Consider the following 25,517-nt stretch of genomic DNA (forward strand, 5'->3'; position numbering starts at 1 on the left):
TGAAGGGGCACAAGTTTCAGAGGGGATTTCACTTAGCGGGTGGTGGGAATCTGGACTGCACTGGCAAGAAGGTAGTAGAGGCCGGAAACCTTACAAACGTGAAAAAAAATTTGGACGAGCATTTGAAATGCCATCCAAAGATATGGGACAAGTGCAGGAAATTGGGATTAGTGCACTTTTAGTTATGTCAGTGTAGATTCGATGTGTGGAAGAGCCTTTTCTGTGCTGTACGAATCTCTGTCTTTGCTAACCTTGTGTTAAAGTGATGCTTGAAATTCTCAAGTCGTTCAAATCTGCAATACTAACATTGATTCTGCTCTGCTGTTTTTGTGAACTGGAAATCAGATTTTGCTTGTAGTTAAATCTGTTAACCCCATCTATAATTCTAGTAAGTCATTGCAAGACTCTATTCAAAAGTGGTATTTATTTGCCAAGTTATTTCCAAAACTAAACACATGAATGAAGTCTTATTAACTGTATAATTACGTTAATGTTTGTATTCTGAACATCTAGTTCTTAAAATTCTGCTTTCCATTAATCATTTGAGTTCATTGAAATGAAACTGATGAGATTTAATGACAATTCATGATAGCTTCATGTATGACACTATTAGAGACTAGCTTTCAGTTTGATTAATAAAATTCAAATTCCACTTCTCAGAAAATTAGTCTGATTCTCTGAATTGCTTGTGTAGGGGCATTAGCACTGCACCACCACATTCCCTTTGCTTTCTCTTACCTTACCCTCGACCTTGAGCAAACCTAATGATATGCTTACCTGGATTCTAAAATCTCATTGTTGATTTATGTCCTTTTAAATGTCTAACTCTTACTTAGACATTTCCTACCTTTTAATTCTTGCAACTAGTTAGGTTTTCATTTAAGGCAATATATCGACATACTAACCCAGAAGAGGGTTTTTTCTGTGTTCAATATAAATGAAACTGTAGCAAACAATAAAGTTATTTTGTTTTATGTAGTGTAATCTGACTTTTATCTACCACTGTCTTTTCTAGATGCCAGCTTTCCGCAACCTGTAATCCGACCTAAGGAACAGATTGTCAATAAAAAGGAGGATGCCATTTTTCACTGTCAGTTTACAGCCACACCCCCCCCAGTACAGGAATGGTTATTTGATGATACAATTATCCATAATTCTTCACGGTAAAGTTCTTTACTCTGAGTGCTTGATATCAATGAGCAATAATTAAAATAATAAGACTAAAATTATTAGGACATTGATTATTGATAGTTTTTGGTGCTAAGTGCATATCCCACTGGGGAACAGCATCAATGAGCATAATGTGTTTGTCTTTTTCTGTCACTTGTATCCTTTCTCCCTGTCCTTAAAAAGTACAAAGTAATGATTTTAATTTGCCTTCCTAATCATTTGCTATATTTGCAGAATAACTTATTGTGGTTCAGTTGCCAGGATACCCAGATCCTTTTGTGCCTCGGTGGTCTGTTATCTGTCTCTACTTAAATGATGTATTGTTTTTCTATTCCTGTCAAAGTGGAAAGGTTCTAGTTTTCCCATATTTGCTCATCTGGATAAATTTTGCTTACTCACACAACCTGTTTATACACATCCCCCTGCGGACCACTTATGTCCTCTTGACAATTTATGCTCTAAGTTATCTTTGTATTGTCAGTAAGTTTAGCAACTGTACATTTGGTCCCTTCAGCCAGGACAATGATATAGTGTAACAAGGGTGCGTTATATTTAATATTCCTTGGAGAATGTAACTTTTTCAAGTATAGTGGGAAAAGGAGTTTATTTCAAGTTTTGTGGACAATTCAGGAGTAATTTCTTTAAAAGAGGTCATTTTCTGTGAACACCTTGCCAGGAGCAGGCATGATTTTTAGACAAGAGTGACATGAATGGCAACATTTTAGTAAATGGTATTAGTGGATGGGTGTATACCTGTGCCCTTGTCTCGAGCACACTGAGGATATGACCGCATACCTGGTGTACTAACTATAGGAGTTGTCTATAGTTTCTCTGCAGACAAAGTTGACCAGAGAATAACTTGATGGAGACCACAGTTGTAGCTTCTCCAATCTTGGAAATGCCAAGACTGGAGAATGCAGTGGGAGAGAACAGTTACGTAAAATGGTTACAGGACGTTTTCCTTCACGTGTAGTGACAAAAACAACGGCTAAGCAAATTTTGTCATCCAATGGTGAATTAGCACCATTGGCTACTATTTGGTTATCTGAAATGTTTGGAATTTGGATAATTCAAAGGATGTGTTAAATCTGTCTTTGCTTGAGGTTCTGCAAGTAGATCAGCAGTAAAATAAAGTAGTTCAATTTAACCAAGGTTCCTTTGAGAGCATCTTCCAAACTCATAATTGCTGCCATTTGGAAGAACAAGGGCAGAGAAACATGAGAATGCCATCACCTAGAAGTGCTGCCAGCGATGCCCTTATTCAGTCAATGAATAAAAGAAAATCAACTCAAACTGAAGTTGAAGCCAATGGAAACCGGAATAGTTTTGATATTAAAAATCAGTTTTTGATGAAGACTTGAAAATGGTTGTTCACCAGATGGGTACTATTCTCATATTTGAGGAGAAAGTGAGGTCTGCAGATGCTGGAGATCAGAGCTGGAAATGTGTTGCTGGAAAAGCGCAGCAGGTCAGGCAGCATCCAAGGAACAGGAGAATCGACGTTTCGGGCATAACCACCCTCCTGAGGAAGGGCTTATGCCTGAAACGTCGATTCTCCTGTTCCTTGGATGCTGCCTGACCCGCTGCGCTTTTCCAGCAACACATTTCCAGCACTATTCTCATATTGTCAAGTAATATTAAGAAAAGCCCATGAAATTCCAGTGGCAGGATATGTTTGAATCTGGGAGAACTAAGCACATTCCAAGTCAACGTTTTAACTGGCCAGGTCTTCACAAGGATATGGTGCATTTTCGTAAACAAAACTTGCCATATATACACATCTAAGCCACAACTTGAATTCAACATGCCAGTTTTGAGGAACTATTGAGTATGGTGTTAGTCAGTGTTCCCACTTTCTGTGCCTGACAGTGATGTCCAGAACCAGAAGTCAGTGCTGCAACTGGCATTGACATCCTGCATGCAGACCCTTTGTGCACAGCCATGCAGCTTTGGGGGAGTGTTGGTGGTTTATGCCACATGGCAGAATGGGGGCAGAGTAGGATGCTCCAACCGGAGCTGTTCTGCTTTGTCTGTTCTCTTTGTCCCTTTTCTACTTCTCTCTCTCTCTTAGCCATCCTGGAGTGGTGCATGGGGAATACAGAGTCCTGGCAGTGTGCGACTTACCTTGTTGCTGCTGAGTGTCAGCAAGGAGCAGATTGGAGGCTGGAGTGATGCGGAGAATCCTCAGTCACGGAGGGACTTGAGGGGAAACCAGAGCCCCGGAGTGATGCAAAGTGAAGCAAATCCCAGTTCAGTGCGACTTAGCTTGTTGCTGCTGAGTGCCGGTGAGGAGCGGACTGGAACATTGTGGGACAGTTGTTAGACTTGGGCCTGGCACCAAGTGCTGAGCTGCTGCTGTTTGGAATTCTTACCAGACTGTAATGTAAATCCTTTTCACAATGTTATAATTGCCTCATTTCTAGCTTATTCTTACACACCGTAAGTAGTGCTACTGCTGTCTTTTTAATCCCCTTTTGTATAACAATTTTTTTTAAACTCTGAGATTTGTACCAAGGTACTTGATGTACAAGGTACTAAGATGGTAGCGCTAAAGGCAGCCAATGGAAAAACTTTTCACTGTACTTTTATACTGGAATACAAGTGACAATAAAGGATATTCTCATATGGGTTCTTTAGTGAAAACAAAAATGCTACTCCAGTACATCCTCACTATGACATAGCATTCATTGATTGTAATCTTTCAAGAATCCTGTTATGGACCAGGCCAGACCCCTTCAAAATATAGCCCACAACCAAACGTTTCTAGTTGTTTTAAGCAGATGTAAGTGAGTATACCAGAAGCGGCGCAGCTGGTCAAACCCCTCTGTTTTAAACAAAACAAAATTTCTTTACACACTAACAAAAGAAAATCGAATTTAGAATAACAGAACTATTTGAAAACCCAACCAGCACAGAAACACAACTTAACAAAGAGCTGTTCCAATTTCCTGCAATGTCCCATATACATATCTCTTGGCAAAAAGGTATATTTAAACGCAGGTTCTCAGAGGAGGGAGGTGTCAGCGAGAGAGGGGATCAGCAAGGAGTGTTTTGTTGGGTCCCCAGCTAAAACTAACCCAAAATGAGAAAAAACCCTGAACTGGGAATCTAGCCACTCCCCTTTCATTGTCCAGGTGTTTTCAAAAAACAACTGAAAAGCCTTTCCTGATTGTTGGCTTAGGCAGCATCTGTTAATCATTATTAAAATAGCCAGTTCTGATATTTCAGCACCTCTGCCTTTGCAACCCTTGTTGGGGGGGGGGGGGGGGAGGGAAGAAGAGTGAGGGGGAAAAAAACCAAAGACAGAATAACCTTGCTAAAGGAGCAGCACCATCACACCATCCCCCCACTTTCTTTAAACAAACCCATCAATATCCCAAGATGGCTTCATTTTAAAAACCTCTTAATCTTGTTAGTACACTACAATGCATATACATTGACTATAGTCATGCAAACCAGCACTAGTACATTCTATTTCAGTTCGTTTATTCCTGCCACCGAATGCCTCTGCTTCTCATCCAAGTCTCGACAATTTTTCAGCAATCATGTTTTCTCATCCTGTCACATGCACAATTTTCAAATTGAATGCTAGGCAGCATCAGGAGGTGCAGAAGTCGACGTTTCGAGTGTAACCCTTCTTCAGAGCTGGCGGGTGTGGGGGAGCTGCAGATAAAGAGGGAGATGGGGCAGGGTGCTGAAGCGGGGACAGGTGAAGACAGGTCGAGGTTATGACCTGGTTGGTCAATGGGGGCAATGAATCTGGTTGGTGGGAAGGGCCAGTGGAAAGGAGGGGGAGGCGCTGGGAAGGGAGTCAGAGGATGGGGAGGGTGGTTATTTGAAATTGGAGAACTCAAAGATAGTAGTGGCAAGTTGTATGCGGAGTCTGAGGAGATAGGGGAAGTGCTAAATGAATATTTTTCGTCACTATTCACACTGGAAAAAGACAATGTTGTCAAGGAGAATACTGAGATACAGGCTACTAGACTACACGGGATTGAGGTTCACAAGGAGGAGGTGATAGCAATTCTGGAAAGTGTGAAAATAGATAGGTCCCCTGGGCCAGATAGGATTTAATCTCAGATTCTCTGGGAAGGAGATTGCAGAGCCTTTAGCTTTGATCTTTGTCATCATTGTCTCCAGGAATAGTGCCTGAAGACTGGAGGATAGCAAATGATGCCTGCCCCCTTGTTCAAGAAAGGATGTAGAGCCAACCCTGGTAATTACTTCGGTTGTGGGTACAGTGTTGCAAAAGGTTGTAAGAAAGAGGATTTATAATCATCTAGAGAGGAATAAATTGATTAGGGATAGTCAACACAGTTTTGTAAAGGATAGGTCATGCCTCATAAACCCTATTGAGCTCTTTGAGATGGTGACCAAAAAGTGGATGAGGGTAAAGCAATTGCTGTGATGTATGTGAGTTTCAGTAAGGCATTTGATAAGGTTCCCCTCGGTAAGCTGTTGCCCAAATTGCGGAGGCATGGGATTGAGGGTGATTTAGCGTTTTGGATCAGATATTGGCTAGCTGAAAGAAGACAGGGTGGTGGTTGATGGGAAATGTTTATCCTGGAGTTCAGTTACTGGTGGTGTACCACAAGGATCTGTTGTGGGGCCACTGTTGTTTGTCATTTTTATAAATGACCTGGATGAGAGCGTAGAAGGATGGGTTAATAAATTTGCGGATGATACTAAGGTCGATGGAGTTATGGATAATGCTGACAGATGTTGCATGTTACAGAGGGACGTAGATAAGCTGAACAGGTGGACTGAAAGTGGCAAATGGTGTTTAATGTAGGAAAGTGTGAGGTGATTAACTTTGGAAGGAGCAACAGGAATAAAGATTATGGGCTAATTGTAAGATTCTTGGTAGTGTAGATGAGCAGAGAGATTTCAGTGTCCATGTACATAGGTCCTTGAAAGTTGCCACCCAGGTTGATAGAGTTGCGAAGAAGGCATAGCTCTTAATGTTAGAGGGATTGGTTTTGGAGCCACGATATCATGCTGCATCTGTCCAAAACTCTGGTGCGGCCACACTTGGAGTATTGAGTGCAGTTGTGGTCACAGCATTATAGGAAGGATGTGGAAGCTATGGAAAGGGTTCAGAGGAGATTTGCTAGGATGTAGCCTGGTATGGAGGGAAGGTCTTTTGATGAAAGGCTGAGAGACTTGAGGCTGTTTTTGTTCGAGAGGAGTAGTTTGAGAGGTGACTTAATTGAGACATACAAGATCATCAGAGGGTTAGATAGGATGGACAATGAGAGCCTTTTTCCTCGAATGGTGATGGCTAGTATGAGCGGACATAGCTTTAAATTGAGGAGTGATCAATATAGGACAGATGTCAGAGGTAGTTTCTTTGCTCAGTAGTAGGGGTGTGGAACGCACTGCCTGCAACAAGAGTAGACTCGCCAACTATAAGGACATTTAAGTGGTCATTGGATAAACATATGGATGAAAATGGAATAGTGTAGATTCGTTCCATCTCACAACATCGAGGGCCGAAGGGCCTGTACTGCACTGTGATGTTCTATATTTCTTATATTATCCACTATACCATGAGCTCTTATTCTGCATAGTAACCCTTTTTGTGGCACTTCATGAAACGTTTTCTGGAAATCAAAGTACTGTATGTACACCAGTTCCCTTTTTCAATATTTTACTTCATTTAAGCAAAATTCAAATTATTCAATCATGATTTTTCTTTCATAAAACTATTAAGATTTTCAAAGTGCCCTGCTATAATCTCCTTAATAGATTCCAGCATTTTTACTATGACAGAAATTTGGCAAACCGTCCTATAAGTTTCTAATTCACTTCAGCAAGCTCTCTTTAAAGCGATCATAATTGCTGTTTTTAAAGCCTTCTTATTCAATCCACTCTTCTCTTCCTCAAACTGTGACTTAATCATGTTGTGAACACTGCAATCTATGGGTGTCTTTACTGTGAGGTAGTTAAGTATATTTAATGTTAAGGTTCTGGGAAATTTGGCCTGGAGTTACTGTACAATTTCTAGTTTCTGACCTGCTGTTGTAGTCAAAAGTATTCGCAGTGCAAACTCGTTTATCCGAACGAGACGGACAGGGTGTATTTCGTTTAGATAACTGTTCATTCGGATAACTGATCTGACCGTAAAACAAGCAGTACTTTGAGGGCTGGTTATCAAATATGTCTCGGTTATCCGGCAATGCACGCCATAATGCCGGTTAACTGATAACTGAATGCTAAGTTGCCCAGCGCCTTTTTTACGGGACCTTGAGATCTTGGTCAGATAATTGATGTTTGTATAATCGAGGTTGTACTATATATGGCTGTAATATCTAGTGTTTAGTAAGTGGTAACCCCAGAAAGTTGATAGTCTGCTATTCAGTGATTATAATGCTGTTGAATGTTCAGGGAAGGTGAATAATAAAAAATCTGGAAAGCCTCCACCTTGTCATGTATTTTACTTCAGCCTGGGCAACAAATGGGGCTTAAAAACTTCATGAGAGAGTGGAGAAAAAGTACCCAAAATTCTTTCTTTTCATTCCTGTCAGTGACTCAGACTACAAAGCGCAGTTATTTGCATGCTGGATGAGGGGACAAAAAGATGCTGTACACCAAATTGCTAACACTCACTATGTGACTTCACCATGAAGCATAGTGCGTGTTTCAAAAACAAAGAAAGAAAAGCATGTATTTATATATCACTTTATGATCATTGGAATTGCAAAGTTCTTGAGCCACAGGAATAATTTTTTACTGCTCAGACTGTTGTATTGAAGGAAATGCAGCAGTCAACTTGAACAGAGCAAACTCCCAGTCACAGCTATACAATGATGGTGATGATCAGATAATTTTGTTGATTGAGGAATAAAAATATCAGCAATGCCATGTATGATGACTCCGCTTCTCAGAATAAGATCTTGTATCTGCTCAAGCAGCAAATGGTGATGACTTTGTCTCATCTGAAGTAGAGCATTTTCAACAATGCAGTCCATCCTCCGTATTACACTTGAGTGTCAGCCTTGACCTTTAATGCTCAAACCCTTGCGTAGATCTTGAACCTTGTGATTCCAATGCAAGAGTGCTCCCACAACTGATCAAAACTGTTGATGGAGCCACATCTGAGCTAACAGAAGCTTCAGGGCATGGGAACTGCAAAAATACTAATTGAAGGAAATGCAAAGCTCTACTTAACTTGAATATTCTCTTCTCAGGACTACTGTATTTGCTAATGGCTCTCTGCTCCTTACCAATGTGAAACCTCGCAGCTTTGGTGTGTATAAATGTGTTGGTCGGGGTCCAAGAGGGAAGCCCACAGTGCTAGAAGCTGCACTACGAATGGCAGGTGAGAATGAAATATACTGTAAAAATTTAAATTTTAACCAATTTGTTCACATGTTCTGTGAAGACGGTGATAAAGATAAAACAATGCTCAAAAGAAACAACTGTTTGATTTCTTGTTCATCCTTTCCACTCCCCTGTCTCCAATAATTTGTTGGAGGAAGGGTCTTCTGAATATAACTGAATTGAAGTTAACTGCAGCATTTGAGGGAAGTTTCAATTAACTATTTAAATAGATGAAGATAAAGAACAATACAATCTTAGTGTTTGACTATTCTAATGAAAACCAAGTGAGTCTCCATGGGTCACATGATAATTCTGCTGCTTTAAAACTCATCACAATTGAACTGTTACATTTTAGGATATATCATGCTCCTGCAGTTGGTTCTGTTCAGGATACTTATGAATCAAGTACTTTGAGCTTTGGAGAGGGTTTGAAACATAAAAGTGATGATGTGCTGTTGTATGGTGAAATGTAAAATGTTCAACAGAAAAGGCAAGGCAGTGGTGCAGTGTCAGAATACAAGTAATAATAACCAGCATGTGACAGAGTAAGGGATAAATTATACTAATGAGTGCACCAGCAAGTAAGGTCAGAGTTGGGAAAATGGTATAAAGGCCAAATGAAGGGATCTTAGTGAATCGTGTCAAACTGAAAGAAAAGGTGTACATTGCTCTGAAGGTTCATGATATGTCAGAAATTTGGAAAATTTGTGAATGTTGCAAAGAATGCTTAAAAACTTAATAAACATGAGGAACATAGAATATGAGAGTCAACTAAAAAGAAATGTGTAAACAAGCAGCTCATGTTCCTGCAAAAATAGCTAAAGGAAGCTTTCGATGTGCCTGGGAACAGTGGAGACTTTAACTAGTATCATGTACCTGTCGTCTTGGTTGAAGAATGGGGACAAAAGTCTAGGACCCATGGTCCCCCTAATTATTTTCTCTGGTGTGCAGACCTCAGAGTTTTGTGCATGGCAGTGACTTGTGGAAGCAAAAGCCGATGTGTTGGCACACTGATGCATAGAATCTGAGGCATATGATCTTACAGCGAATATGAGCGTACAGCGAATATTGCCAAGAATATTTTCAAAGTCAGACAGGAACAAGCCAGGCATGAATTGAGCTAGGCACAACTTCAGATCAATCTCTGTCAACTCTTCGTTACAAACATCAGAGACTTTATCTGAAAACCAGATGGTCCCAAGGCTTTCAGATAAACAATTTCTGATCTATAGTACTTGTAGATCAATGTTCACTAAATCGCTTGGCTTCTCAGCTGCTTGAAGATCCCATGCACATTGATCAATCTGTCAAAAACCTTTTCATCCCTGCAAAACAGGAAATAAGTGGGAATGTTGTTTTAGATTTGTCTTTTTTCACACTTTTTTTATTTTGTACAACAAACCTATTTGCTCTTAGCTCATTTTTCCCGCTGCCTTCAACTTTTTTGCTAACCTCCATTTCAAACGTTTCCCTCATTCTTGTCTGCACTCAGGTTCTCACCCCCCTACCAATGTACTTTAAGTCCTCCCCTTAGTGCTGATGGATACCATTTCAAAGATATTGGTACTAGGTCTCATGGGGTAGAACAAGTCCAACTTGTACACATCCTATTTTCTCTATATTTGCTCCCACAGCCTAAAGAATCTAATCCTTCTCTCCTGTGCTGCCTTTTTAATATTTCCTTTGTCCCTCTTTTCTGCTTTCAAGTCCTTGACTGACTCTCTTTACTCATATTATTGGCCCCCAAAGAGTCACTGAAAATAGGGGAGCAAATCTGTAGAGAGGTCACAGAGGTGTGTAAGAGTAATAATTGGCTAATTATTCTTGGGGATTTCAACTTTCCCAACATAAATTGGGATAGTTGTAGTGTCAAGGGTTTTGAAGGGACGGATTTCTTAAACTGCATCCTGGAGGTTTTTTGACTCTATTTGCATATGGCACAGTGCTGGATCTGTTTCTGGGGAAAGAAGCTGGACAAGTATTCGGTGTGGCAATGGGGGACCATTTAGTTTATAGTAACCACAACACAACACAGTTCGAATTTGTTCTGGACAAGGAAAAATATGGCCTGCAAAAGACGGCTTTGGACTTGGGGAAGGCAAATTTTATTAAAATAAAGCAGGATCTGGCCACAGTAGACTGGGCACAGCTCCTTGCAGGTAAATCTACAGTGGAGTAATGGTGGGTATTCAGAAAAGAATTGGGAGAGTACAGATATACATCCCAACATGTACCCTTTAGAGGGAAGTATAGGAACAATAAGCTCAGAGAACCCCGGATGTCTAAGACAGTTCAGGTTTGGATTAGGAAGAGTAAGGCTTTCAGCAAGTCTGGTCGGAGCAATTCAGCTGTTCCCCTGGAATCATACAGACCCTACAGTGTGGAAACGGGCTATTTGGTTCAACTGTTCCACACTGACCCTCTGCAATGTATCCCACCCAAACGCATCCCCCTATCCTGTTCTTGTAACCCTGCATTTCCCATGGCTAATCCACTTAACCTGTACGTCCAATTAACACTATAGGCAATTAAGCATGGCCAATCATCCAACTTGCACATTTTTAGATTCTAAGAGGAAACTGGAGCACCCAGTGGAAATCCACGCAAACATGGAGAGAATGTGTACACACAGTCGCCCAAGGGTGGAATTGATCCTGGGTCCCTTGTGCTGTGAGGCAGCAGTGCTAACTACTGATCCGTCATGCTGCCCCCAGAGGAAAACTGGAAGTGCAGGAGGGAACTTAAGAAAACAGTTAGAAGAGAAAAAAGACTTGCAAACAGAATTAGAAAAAAATCCTAAGATACTTTAGAAATACATTAAAGGGAAAAGGTTAACCAGAGAAAGAGTAGGGCATTTGAGGCCAAGAGGGCAATCTGTGTGTGTGTAGCTACAGGATATTGGAAGGGTCTTGAATGAATACTTCTGTTTGGTCTTCATTCTAAAGGATGTAGGTATAGAATTCAGGAAAAGGGACAGCGAGGAAATTGCATAGTTTGACATCGGAAATGGGAAGACATTGGAGGCTCCGGGCTTACCAGACAAGTCCCCGGCCCAGATGAATTGCATCCCACGTTGATGTGGGAGGCAAGGAAGGAAATTGCAATGGCTCTGACAGATTTTTAATTCCTCTCTGGCCACGGACAAAGTGCCAGAGTACTGGAGGATGGTAAATGTGTTTCCACTTTTTAAGAAGAGTAGTAGAGATTATCAGGGGATTATAGATCAGTGAGTCTCATGTCAGTAGGAGGGAAACTATTGGAGAAAATTCTGAAGGAGCAAATTAATTGCCACTTGGAAAGCCACTTGCAAATGGATTGATTTGGGATAGTCAATATGGCTTTATCAGAGGGAGGTCATGCTTAGCCAATTGTTAGAAATTTTTGAAAGTGTGATAAAGTGTGTGGATGAGAGTTGTTCAGTTGATGTAGTTTAAATGAATTTTAGCAAAGCTTTTGACAAGGTCCCACATGGGAGATTGAAATGTTAAAGAACGTGAAATTGAGGGACACTTGGCGAGATGGATCAGACACTGGCTTATTAATAGGACATAGAGGGTAGTGGTGGAAGGCTTGATGAGTAACTGGAAACGGCTGTCCAGCTGTGTATCACAAAGATCAGTACTGGGACTCTTATTATTGGTTGTATACATAAATGATGTAGATGAAAATGTTGGGGGAAATGTTAAGCAAATTTGCAGATGACACCAAGATTGCATATAGCATGGAAACATATCCTTCAGTCCAATTAGTCCAGACTGACCGTAATCATAGAACATAGAACATAGAAAAATACAGCGCAGTACAGGCCCTTTGGCCCTCGATGTTGCGCCGATCCAAGCCCACCTAACCTACACTAACCCACTATCCTCCATCTATAATCCCAAACTAAATTAGTCCCATCTGCTTACACATGGTCCATATCCTGTAAACATTGTTTATTCATGTACTTATCCAAATTTCTTTTACATGTTGTATGTGTACTTGGATCCACCACTTCCTCTGGAAGTTCATTCCCAACATGAACCATTATATTTTTTTAAAAAGGTTGCTCCTCATGTCTTTTTTAAATGTTTCTCCTCTCACCTTAAAGATATACATTCTAGTCTTGAAATCTACAACCAGAGAGAAAAGACACCCACCATTCAGCAGATCAATATACTTCATGACTTTATAAACCTCTATAAGGTCACCCCTCAATCTCATATGCTCCAGTGGAAACTGTCCAGGTTTATCCAGCCTCTCCTTATAACTTACCCTCCATTTCCAGCAATATCCTGGTAAGTCTTTTTTGAACTTTTTCCTGCTTAATAATATCCTTTCTCCAACAGTGCGACCAGAACTCCATAAGAGACCATAAGACCATGAGAAATAGGAGTGGAAGTAAGGCCATTCGGCCCATTGAGTCCACTCCACCATTAAATCATGGCTGATGGGCATTTCAACGTCTCATACCCGCACTCTCCTCATATCCTTTAATTCTTTGCGAGCTTAAGAATTTATCAATCTCTGCCCTGAAGACATTTAACGTCCCGGCCTCCACTGCGCTCGATGGCAATGAATTCCACAGGCCCACCACTCTCTGACTGAAGAAATGTCTCCTCATTTCCATTCTAAATTGACCCCCTCTAATTCTAAGGATGTGCCCACAGGTCCTAGTGTCCCTGCCCTGCCTGATGGAAACAATTTCCCAGCATCCACCCTTTCTAAACCATGAATTACCTTGTAAGTTTTTATTAGATCTCCCCTCAATCTTCTAAACTCTAATGAATACAATCCCAGGATCCTCAGCTGTTGATCATATGTTAGGCCTACCATTCCAGGGATCATCCGTGTGAATCTCTGTTGGACACGCTCCAGTACCAGTATGGCCTTCCTGAGGTGTGGGGCCCAAAACTGGACACCGTATTCTAAATAGTGCCTAACCAGAGCTTTATAAAGTCTCAGTAGCACATCACTGCTTTTACATTCCAACCCTGTTGAGATAAATGACATTACATTTGCTTTCTTAACCACGGACTCACATGCAAGTCAACTTTAGAGAATCCTGGACTAGTACTCTAAGATCACTTTGTACTTTGACTTTATGAATTTTCTCACTGTTTAGAAAGTAGTCCATGCCTGTGTTCTTTTTGCCAAAGTGCAAGACCTCACATTTGCTCACATTGACTTTCATCGGCCATTTCTTGGACCACTCTCCTAAACTGTCTAAATCTTTCTGCAGCCTCCCCACCTCCTCAGTACTACCTGCCTGTCCACCTAACTTCATATCATCGTCGAACTTCGCCAGAATGCCCCAGTCCCTTCGCCCAGATCATTTATATATGAAGTGAACAGCTCTGGCCCCAACACTGAACCCTGTGGGACACCACTTGTCACCAGCTGTCATTCCGAAAAAGAACCTTTTATCCCAACTCTCTGCCTTCTGTCAGACAGCCAATCCTCAATCCATGCCAGTAGCTCACCTCGAAGACCATGGGCCCTCACCTTACTCAGCAGCCTCCCGTGAGGCACCTTATCAGAGGCCTTTTGGAAGTCTAGGTAGATAATATCCACTGGGTCTTCCTGGTCTAACCTACTCGTTACCTCTTCAAAGAATTCTAACAGGTTTGTCAGGCACGACCTCCCCTTACTAAATCCATGCTGACTTATTCTAATCTAACCCTGCACTTTCAAGATTTTAGAAATTTCATCCTTAACGTTGAATTCTAGAATTTTACCGACAACCGAGGTTAGGCTAATCTGCCTATAATTTTCCATGTTTTGTCTTGATCCTTTCTTGAACAAGAGGGTTACAATAGCGATTTTCTAATCATCTGGGATTTGCCCTGGCTCCAGTGATTTTTGAAAGATTACAACCAACGCCGCTGCTATTTCTTCAGCCACCTGCCTCAGAATTCTAGGATGTAGCCCATCGGGGCTGCGAGATTTTATCAATTTTTAGACCTTCTTAGCGTTTCAAGTACTTTCTCTTTTGTAATGGCTACCAAACTCAATTCTGCCCCTTGACTCTCCTTAATTGTTGGGATATTACTCCTGTCTTCCACTGTGAAGACTGACACAAAGTACTTATTAAGTTCTTCAGCTATTTCCTTATCTCCCATCACTAGCCTTCCTGCATCAATTTGGAGCGGCCCAATCCCTATCTTTGTCTCTCGTTTGTTTCTTACATATTAAAAAAAACTTTTACTATCATTTCTAATATTAGTGGCTAGCTTACCTTCACATATAATACCTTATTTCTCTCTTTGTTCTCCTCTGTTTGTTTGTTTTTATAGTCTTCCCAATCTTCTGATTTCCCAGTGCTCTTGACCACTTTATAGACTCTCCTTTTCTATGATACATTTCCTGACTTCCTTTGTCAACCACGGTTGTCTAATTCCCCTCTGGGTAATCTTTCTTTTCTTCGGAATGAACCTCTGTATTGTGTCCTCAATTATACCCAGAAACTCCTGCCATTGTTGCTCTACTGTCTTCCCCAATAGACTCTGCTTCCAGTCGGTTTTCATCAGTTCTTCTCTCATACCCCTGTAATTATCTTTATTTAATTGTAACACCATTACATCTGATTTTGCCTTCTCTATTTAAAACTGCAGACTGAACTCTACCATGCAATGATCGCTGCTTCCTAAGTGTTCCCTGACTTTAAGATCGTTTATAAAATCTGGCTCGTTACATAGCACTAAGTCCAGAATAGCCTGCTCCCTTGTGGGCTCCATCACAAGCTGTTCCAAAAAGCCATTCCTGTAAGCATTCCATGAACTCCCTTTCTTTGGATCCACCAGCAACATAATTCACCCAGTCCATTTGCATATTGAAGTCCCCCATGGTCACCATGACCGTAACTTTCTGACATGCCCTATCTATTTCCCTGTACATATTGCACTCCTGGTCCTGACCACTGCTGGGAGGTCTGTACATAACACCTATTATGATTTTTTTGCCTTTGTGTTCCTCAACTCAACCCACACAGACTCCATATCATCTGACCATGTGTCATTCAGTGCCATAGATTTAATTTCTTTCTCAACTGATAAGGCAACACCGCCCCCTGTGCCCACCTCCTTGTCTTTTCGATAGGCCTCACTAACGTCCTGTACAACTTCAACATGATGTCCCACCACCTATACTCAAAGGACTGAGCAATGAAGGCAAGTGTGCTGAATGCCTTCTGAACCACCCTGTCTACCTGTGATGCAGATTTCAATGAATTATGTATCTGAACTCCTAGGTCTCTCTGTTCTACAACACTACCTAAGGTCCTACTTTAATATAACAAGTTTTGCCCTTGTTTATTTTTCTGAAATGCATTACCTCACATTTATTGATTCTGGCCAGCTCAATCAGACATGTTGCTGACAATCCACCCTTGATAGGTGTTGAAATCCCCCAGTCCTTCCCAAACTCCCTGCTTCCTCCAAGTGTTGCTCACCAGTTGAGGGATCTCTGTATGTGGTAATCAACAGAAGTTTTCATGCAACTTCAATGTATAGAACTCCTAGGGCAGCTCCCTCCCAACTATCTACCACTGTGCCACTACCTCTAATGGGTTTGATTTACTGATGGGGCAGGATATATTCGAGAATGGTAACATAGTGTCTGATAGGCACTGGCAAAAACAGTCTTGTCGAGCCTAAGTCGATGCAGGTAGTCCGTCTGATTTTATTTCATTGTTTAACCTCACAGCGATTTGGTCCAACAGAGTGGCTTCCTAGGCAGTCACATTGCCAAGTGTCTGGAGTCACATGTAGACCAGACCAGATAAGGATGATGATTTCCTTTTCTGAAGGGCATGTGTGAACCAGATGGGTTTTTCAAACAATTGGCTTCATGATCATCGGTAAATTCTTAATCCCAGGTATTTTTATTGAATTTAAATTCCATCACCCACTGGTGGATTTCAAACCCAAGTCACTAGAATATTTAATTGAGTTCTGGATTAATGGTCTAGCGATAATGCCATTTGGCTATCACTTTCCCATTGAGCTGAGCATCTTTCATGTTGGTATGGCACTAGAGTTATTCGGACAGGTGTTCTTCTCAAAAGGATATCAGTGATAGTACTCCATGTTTGCATTATACACTAGAGGGAAATTGAAATAATTCATCGTACTGGTTATTTGTCGAATCAGAAAATAAACAGACCATTTATTATGGAATCTCAGATAGTAATCTTGTTCTTTTTCTTAATCCAGAACATTTTACAAAGTTTGGGGAATCTTCAAAGGAAAGCCATCTAAAATGACTGATGAAAGTGCCAAAAAACCCATGTTAGGCTCCTTCAGCCATGTAGAATGCATGTTTATTTGCAAGTTTTTGTTGTCTTTGAAAGTGATTTAAGTGTTAATAAGGGGGTTTTTCATCACCGGAATGAAATAAAACATAATTTCTTAAAACACTCATTTTAGAAGCTTCTTCGTGCAAATGATACTTAACACAATTAATTAATACAGTAAAGGGTTGTCTCGAACAAGTAAAAATAGAGCTGGAAATATTGACTATAAAAAGCAAATGGATGTTGAGTTACTGAAAGGTTTTTGTGTTATTTTGAATAGTAGTTTTCTATGAATATTAACATACAGCCAGCCATAAGGATGCAGGGAAAGTTAGATTTAAAAAGTGACTAGAAACTATGGAGCTGCTTGTGAGACCATCTTTCTTTTTAATTTAGAAATTGATGATATCCAGATGTTCAATCCAAAGATTTTCATCGAAAATACTACTCAGCATGTTAAATGTCCACCACCTAGAGGGCTGCCTCCTCCAGTTGTGACATGGTATAGAGATGGTGCACAAGTTCCAACTGAAGGGCGTGTCTACCAAGCAGGAAATGAGCTGATCTTCACTGACACAGCAGAAGAGGATTCTGGGATTTATACCTGTCATGCTAGAAATAAAGCTGGAGAGAAGACCAGGGAGCTGAGCGTCACTGTGGCAAGTAAGGAACAATTTGATTTACAAAAAACAAAGGAAGTTTACAGCCCAGGAACAGGCCCTTCGACTCTCCAAGCCTGGGCCGATCCAAATCTACAGTCTAAACCTGCCACCCAATTCATAAGCATCTGTATCTCTCTGCTCCTCACCTCCTCATGCATCTGTCCAGACGCATCTTAAATGAATCTACCATGCCTGCCTCTACCACCTCTACGGGCAACGCATTCCAGGCGCCCACCACCCTCTGAGTGAAATACTTGCCGCGTGTATCCCCCTTAAACTTTCCACCTCTCACCTTGAAAGTGTGACCTCTTGTTATTGAATCCTTCATCCTGGGAAAAAGCTTGTCTCTATCCACCCTGTCTATACCCTTCATAATTTTGTAAACCTCAATCAGGTCCCCTCTCAATCTCCTTTTTTCTAATGAAAATAAAACTAACCTACTCACCCTCTCTTCATAGCTAGCACTTTCCATACCAGGCAACATCCTCGTAAACCTTCTCTGCACCCTCTCCAAAGCGTCCACATCCTTTTGGTAATGTGGCGACCAGAACTGTACATAGTATTCTAAATGTGGCCGAACCAATGTCTTGTAAAATTTTAACATGACCTGCCAGCTCTTATACTCAATACCCCATCCAATGAAGGCAAGCATACTATATGCCTTTTTGACCACTCTATCCACCTGTACTGCAAACTTCAGGGTACAGTGGACCTGCACTCCCAGGTCTCTCTGCTCATCACCTTTTTCCAAGGCTCTTCCGTTCATTGTATAATTCGCTCTAGAATTAGTCTTGCCTAAATGCATCACCTCTCATTTGTCTGGATTGAAAACCATCTGCCACTTTTCCACCCAACTCTTCAGTCTGTCTATATCCTCCTGTATTCTCTGACAGTCCCTTATGCTTTCTGCTACTCCACCAATCTTTGTGTCATCTGCAAAGTTGCTGGTCATACCAGCAGTGCCTTTTCCAGATCATTTATGTAACAAATAACAGTGGCCCCAACACTGATCCCTGTGGAACACCACTGGTCACCTTTCTCCATTTCGAGAAACTCCCTTCAACTACCAACTTCTGTCTCCTGTTGCTCAACCAGTTCTTTATCCACCTAGCTAGAACACCACTGGTCACCATGTGACTTCATTTTCTCCATTAGTCTACCATAGGGAACCTTATCGAACAACTTGCTAAAATCCATGTATATGACATCAACAGCCCTTCCTTCATCTATCAACTTGGTCACTTCCTTGAAAAACTCTATTAAGTTGGTAAGGCACGACCTCCCCTGCACAAAACCATATTGCCTATCACTGATAAGCCCATTATTTTCTAAATATAAATAGATCCTATCCCTCAGTACCCTCTCTAGCAACTTTCCCACCACTGACGTCAGGCTCACTGGTCTGTAGTTACCCGGAATACCCCTACTACCCTTCTTGTACAGGGGGGACAACGTGAGCAACCTTCCAGTACTCCGGTACCTCACGTTTTTTAAGGATGCCACAAAGGTATCTGTTAGGGCCCCAGCTATTTCCTCTCTCGCCTCCCGCAGCAACCTGGGATAGATCCCATCCCGTCCTGGGGATTTGTCCACCTGAATAACCTCTAGCCTACCCAACATATTTTGCCTATTTATGTCAACGTGATCCAGACTAATCAAACTTCTATCTCTAATCTCAACATTCATCATGTTCCTCTCCTTAGTGAACACTGATGCAAAGTAATCATTGAGAGTCTCACCCATTCTCTCAGGTTCGACACACAGCCTTCCTTCATTATCCTTTAGTGGACCAATCCTTTCTTTAGTTTCCCACTTGCTTCTTATATAAGAATAAAATGCTTTGGGATTCTGCTTAATTCTGCTCACTAAAGTTATTTCATGACCCCTTTTAGCCCGCTTGATTCCTAGTTTAAGACTTGTCCTGCTCTTCCGACATTCCTCCAGAGCCCGTTCTGTTCTTAGCTGCCTAGACCTTGTGAACACTTCCTTTTTACTCTTAGCTAGTCGTACAATTTCTCCCGTCATCCACAGTTCACGAATCTTGCCCTTCCTATCCTTTGCCTTCAATGGGACATGCCTATCCTGCACTATCTTTAACCTATCTTTGAAAGCCTCCCACATATCAAATGTGGGCTTCCCTTTAAATAGCTGTGTCCAATCAACATTTCCAAGCTCCCACCTAATTTTGATATAATTGGCCTTGGTCCAGTTTAGTACTCTTCCCTTAGGACCATTCTCATCTTTATCTACAGTATTCTAAAACTTACAAAATTGTGGTCACTGCTCCCAAAGAAATCCCCCACCGCAACTTCTACCACCTGTCCTGGCTCGTTCTCCTGTACCAGGTCCAATATGGCCCCTTCCCTCGTTGGACTATTGACATACTGCTCTAGAAAATTCTCTTGGACGCTTGTTATAAATTCTACCCCATCCCGACCTCTGACGCTAAGTGTATCCCAGTAATGTTGGGAAAATTAAAATCTCCCATCACCACTGCCCTGTTGCCTCTACATCTTTCGATAATCTGTTTACCTATGCACATTTCATATCCTGAAGAAAGCACTGACAGCCAAGAAATTAGTTTCAAAACAGCAGCATCTGTGTGGAAAAAACAGAGTTAATGTTTCAAGTCTGGTGACTCTTCAGAGCAATTCATCAATTATTTTGATTTGTGGTCACTTTTGCAATGCAATACGCTGTCAATTTGCACGTGCAATATTCCATTAACTTGAATCTGTTAAAAAGCTATATTGTTTCATGAGATTTTGGTTGCGAGGTGAATACTGACCAGAGGTCTGCAGAAACTATTTTCTGTCAGCTCTGATATAATGTGATAACTCCGGTCCTGTGCAATCATGCATGATTTAGAAAAAAGTGCAATAGTTGTGCCTTTCAAGCTACTGGGGCCATAACTGCATTATAGCCGATATAGGCAAGGAAAGTTCACATTTTACAAACAATGATCTAAATTCTTCAACAGCGTTAATGCTGATTGGCATTGAAGAAACACACATTATAAGAGTCAACTGTGTATGTTCCACACAAACTCTAGTTGCAGGCTCATCACAGTAGCTGGATACTGGTATGTTCAATAGCACCGCTTTTAGCAGGTTAAAAATGCATCTCGCAGTCAGCCCTCTCCTCAGTCATTTCAAATGCTGTCGAGAGCAGATAAATTATGTCAGAATCATAGATGTGATATAATGTTGTATCCTAACTCAATCTTCAACCCTCCTCTACAGATTGTGACCTCAGTTCAATATTCCAAAATATAATGAAGAATTGGTACGACACCATTTAGGATTTTGAAGAAAAATTAATATTGTGTACTTAGAAAAAGGACTATCTAACAATCGTATTGTCAAAGAGCCTTAAGAGATGAGTGACCATAATAGGATAGAATTTTACATTGTCTGTTTGTAAGTGAGAGTTGCAGAACTTTGGAAGGCATGAAGCACACATTGGTTGTGGTAGCTTAGGGAAATACAGTAAAAGCCATCACTGTTCTGAGGCAATAGTTTTTGAAGAGATATTACACGGTTTGCAGTAACTATACCTTCTCTCAAGGTGCAAAATCTCAAAGTCAGTCAACCATGGCTAACAAAGTAGGTCAGGATTATATAACATGAAAAGCAAAGGCCTATAAAGTTACCAGAAATAATTCTGAGGATTTATAAAATATAACAAAGCGGGAACATGTAACTCACAAGGAAAGAGAGGGTAGAATGTGAATGTAATCCAGCAAGAAACAGTAAAACAGACTGTAAAAAATTCTATAGTAACATCAGATATTTGGCTAAAACAAATGTGTGTCCATTACAGGCAAAGTCCTGTGAATTTAGAATGGGAAATAAAGAAATGGCAAAGAATGTTTGTGTCTGTTTTTGTGTTTTCCTCAGTAAACCAAGACACCATTGTGTCATGGTGGCTCACTGGTTAGTGCTGCTGCCTCTCAGCACCAGGGACCCGGGTTCGATTCCAGCTTCGAACGGCTGTCTGTGTGGAGTTTGCACATTCTCCCCATGTCTGCGTGGGTTTCTTTTGGGTGCTCGGGTATCTTCCCACAATAACAAAGATGTGCAGGTTAGGTGAATTGGCCGTGCTAAATTGCCCATAGCATTCAGGAATATATAGGTTAGGTGCATTAGTCAGGGGAAAATATAGAGTAATGGGGTATGCGTTTGGGTGGGATACTCTTTGGAGGGTCGGTATGGACTTGTTGGGCTGAAGGCACTGTTTCCATACTGTAAGGATTCTATAATTTTTCTATAAAAATCCTCCTGGTACTACATATATATCCAGGTGACTAGGAAAAATAAGGAATTGAAAGGCATTGGTTGAAGAAATGCTGTCGGCACAGTAGCTCAGTAGTTAGCACTGCTTTCTCCCCACCCCCACCCCCATCTCCTCTCCTTTATCTCTCCACTCTGCAGGCACCCTGCCTCTATTCCTGATGAAGGGCTTTTGCCCGAAATGTCGATTTTCCTGCTCCTCGGATGCTGCCTGACCTGCTGTGCTTTTTCAGCACCACTCTAAGTTAGCACTGCTGCCTCATCTGGTTTCGATTCCTCCCTTGGGTGACAGTGTGGAGTTTGCATTTTTAACCGTCTATGAGATTTTCGCCTGGGTGCTTTGGTTTCCTTCCATAGTCCAAAAGGTATGCAGGTTAGGTGGATTGGCCATGCTAACATTGCCCGTTGTGTCCAGGGTTGTGTAGGCTAGGTGGTTTAGCCATGGGAAATGCAGCGTTACAGGCATAGGGTACTGGTCTATAAGTAACAGTCATTTGTCTCCTTCCCTTTTTGAGTAAAGATGTTAGATTGGCAGTTCTATTTTCTGATTCTGAGTATTCTTGGAACATTGCTACCGATTTATTCAGTATCATCGTAGCTGTTATTCTTAATATCCTAAGAGATATATTGGTCTTCAGCTCCATTAGTTTCCAGGAGTGTGGTGCTGGAAAAGCACAGCCATTCAGGCAGCATCCGAGGAGCAGGAGAGTCGATGTTTTGATCATAATCTCTTCCATCAGGAATCCTGATGGAAGAGCTTATGCTTAGAACGTTGACTCTCCTGCTCCGCGGATGCTGCCTAACTGTGCTTTTCCAGCACCACACTCTTCAACTCTGATCTCCTGCATCTGCAGTTCTCAGTTTCTCCTAGCTCCATTAGTTTCCCTACTACTTTTTCTCGTGTGCTATTACTGTATTTATTTTCTCTTCTCATTTTTCCCCTTGATTATTTTGCATATTTGGAATGCTATTAGCGTTTTCCACTGTGAAGACTGTTGTAGAGCCTTTATTCAATTCCTCTGCCATTTGCTAATTCACTGTTAGTATTCCCGAGCCTCATTGACAAATCGGCCTATATTCACTTTGGCTTCTCGCTTCCTTTTTATACATTTACAGAGACTGTTGCTGTCTGTCTTGATATTACTTGCCCATTTACCTTCAAACTTTATTTTCTTCCTGCTTACCATTCCTTTGGTTGCCATTTCTTGTTTTTAAAACTTGCTCGATCCTCTGCCTTATCATTAGTCTTTGCCATATTGTATGGATTTTGTTTCAACTTGATCTATCCTTAACTTCCTGGCTAACCATAGTCATCCTCTCTTCCTCTTCACACAAAGGTATTCATGTTCCTCAACAGTCTTTTCTGCTCAACTACTTTCCCAGTCCACTCCTGTTAGCTCTGCTTAATACCTTTGTAATTGTCCTTAAGTGCAGTAGAGTTGTTTCCAACCCAATTTTCCGTCTCTCACCTTCTAAGTGTAATGTGATATATTTTGGAAGGAAAAAACAGACAGACAATGTGTGGGGTATAATTCTAAAGCGGGCGCAGGAACATAATGGCCTGGGTGAATTTGTGTGCAAAATGTTTACATTACATTACATTACAGTGTGGAAACAGGGCCTTCGGCCCAACAAGTCCACACCGACCCGCCGAAGCGCAATCCACCCATACCCCACCCATACATCTTTGGACTGTAGGAGGAAACCGGAGCACCCGGAGGAAACCCACGCAGACACGGGGAGAATGTGCAAACTCCACACAGTCAGTCGCCTGAGGCGGGAATTGAACCCGGGTCTCCGGCGCTGTGAGGCAGCAGTGCTAACCACTGTGCCACCGTGCCACCCACGGTGCAGTGGGAGAATGGAGATATCAGTTAATAAAGCATGCAGCATTCTGGACTTTATTAATAGGAGGATAGATTACAAGAGCAAGGAAGTCATGTCGAATTTGTACAAGATGTTTTTTAGATTCCAGTTGGAAAGTTGTATATCGTTCTGGGTGCCATACCATTTGTATCCCAGACTGCTGAAGGAGGCGAGGGAGGAAATTACCGGAACTCTGACCAAACTTTTAATTCCTTTCTGACCATAACTGAGCTGCCAGAAGACTGGAGGACAGCTAATATGGTTCCACTTTTCAAGGAGGGTGGTAGAGGTAAAGCAGGACATTATAGCCCAGTGAATGCGCTATCAGTGGTGCGGAAACTAGTGGAGAAAATTCTGAAGGGGAGAATTAATTTCCACTTGGAGGAGCAAGGTTTGATCAGGGTTTGTTGGCATAGCTTTCAGATGGAGATCATGCCCAACAAATTTGATTGAATTTTTCAAAGAGATTTTTTCAGGTATGTTGATGAAAGTGGTGCAGTTTATATAGTTTATATGGATTTTAGCAAAGCGTTTTACAAGATCTCACATGGAGATAAACAAAGAATGTAAAAGCACATGGAATTCGAGTTAACTTAGCACCGTAGATCCAAAATTAGCATTATGGGAGAAGTCAACATGAAGTGGAAAATGACTGTTTTGTGTGATGCAAGGCTGGTGTCAGTGACATATCACAGGAATTGGTGTTGGGTCCCTTTATTGAATGTGATGTATTGAAATGATATAGAGGAAAATGTGGGTGGGATGATAAGTTAGTTTAGGCAAAAGTGAGGATTGCAGGTGCTGGAAACCAGAATTTAGATTAGAGTGGTGCTGGAAAAGCACAGGGGTCAGGCAGCATCTGAGGAGCAGAAAAATAGATGTTTCGGACATTCCTGATGAAGGGTTTTAGCCCGAAACGTTGATTTTCCTGCTCCTCGGATGCTGCCTGACCTGATAAGTTACTTTGCAGATGACACGATGTTTGGCTGGGTAGTTAATAGTGAGGAAGCTCTGGAAAGGTTTGTTAAATGGGCAGATAAAGAAGTAACAAGAGAAGAGAGTACTTGAATGACAGGACACAAGGAAGCTCAGAGGGATCTTGGGATGTTTGTCCACAGATCTCTGAAGGCAGCATGAAAGGTTAGTAAGGTGGTTAAGAAGGCTGATTGTGTACTTATTTTGACCAGTTGTGACATAGATTATAGAGGCAGGGAGATAGAACATAGAAAAATACAGTGCAGTACAGGCACTTTGGCCCTCAATGTTGCGCCGATCCAAGCCCACCTAACCTACACTAGCCCACTATCCTCCATATGCCTATCCAATGCCCGTTTAAATGCCCATAAAGAGGGAGAGTCCACCACTGCTACTGGCAGGGCATTCCATGAACTCACGACTCGCTGAGTAAAGAATCTACCCCTAACATCTGTCCTATACCTACCACCCCTTAATTTAAAGCTATGCCCCCTCGTAATAGCTGACTCCATACGTGGAAAAAGGTTCTTATGGTCAACCCTATCTAAACCCCTAATCATTTTGTACACTTCTATCAAGTTACCCCTAAACCTTCTTTTCTCCAATGAAAACAGCCCCAAGTGCCTCAGCCTTTCCTCATACGATCTTCCTACCATACCAGGCAACATCCTGGTAAACCTCCTCTGCACCTGTTCCAGTGCCTCCACATCCTTCCTATAATATGCGACCAAAACTGCACACAATACTCCAGATGAGGCCGCACCAGAGTCTTATACAACTGCAACATGACCTCAGGACTACGGAACTCAATTCCTCTACCAATAAAAGCCAGTACGCCATATGCCTTCTTCACCACACTATTTACCTGGGTGGCAACTTTCAAAATCTGTGTACATGAACACCAAGATCCCTCTGCTCATCCACACTACCAAGTACCCGACCATTAGCCCAGTACCC

The 25,517-nt window shown here is 41.6% G+C and overlaps 1 protein-coding gene across 1 annotated transcript in view; it reads left to right on the forward strand.

Moving 5' to 3' along the window:
- Positions 1 to 1,008: 1,008 nt before the first annotated feature.
- Positions 1,009 to 25,517, forward strand: part of ptk7b (protein tyrosine kinase 7b) — a gene marked incomplete at its 5' end in the record, with an annotated part of 122,682 nt that continues 98,173 nt past the window's right edge. Inside the window, 3 exons of the mRNA XM_043687347.1 lie at positions 1,009 to 1,163; positions 8,361 to 8,491; positions 17,162 to 17,428. Of these exons, the coding sequence (XP_043543282.1) occupies positions 1,009 to 1,163; positions 8,361 to 8,491; positions 17,162 to 17,428 (553 nt within the window). The remainder of the gene's footprint in view (positions 1,164 to 8,360; positions 8,492 to 17,161; positions 17,429 to 25,517) is intronic.

This window comes from Chiloscyllium plagiosum, chromosome 3, assembly GCF_004010195.1.
Source record: "Chiloscyllium plagiosum isolate BGI_BamShark_2017 chromosome 3, ASM401019v2, whole genome shotgun sequence".
In the NCBI taxonomy this organism is placed as follows: Eukaryota; Metazoa; Chordata; class Chondrichthyes; order Orectolobiformes; family Hemiscylliidae; genus Chiloscyllium; species Chiloscyllium plagiosum.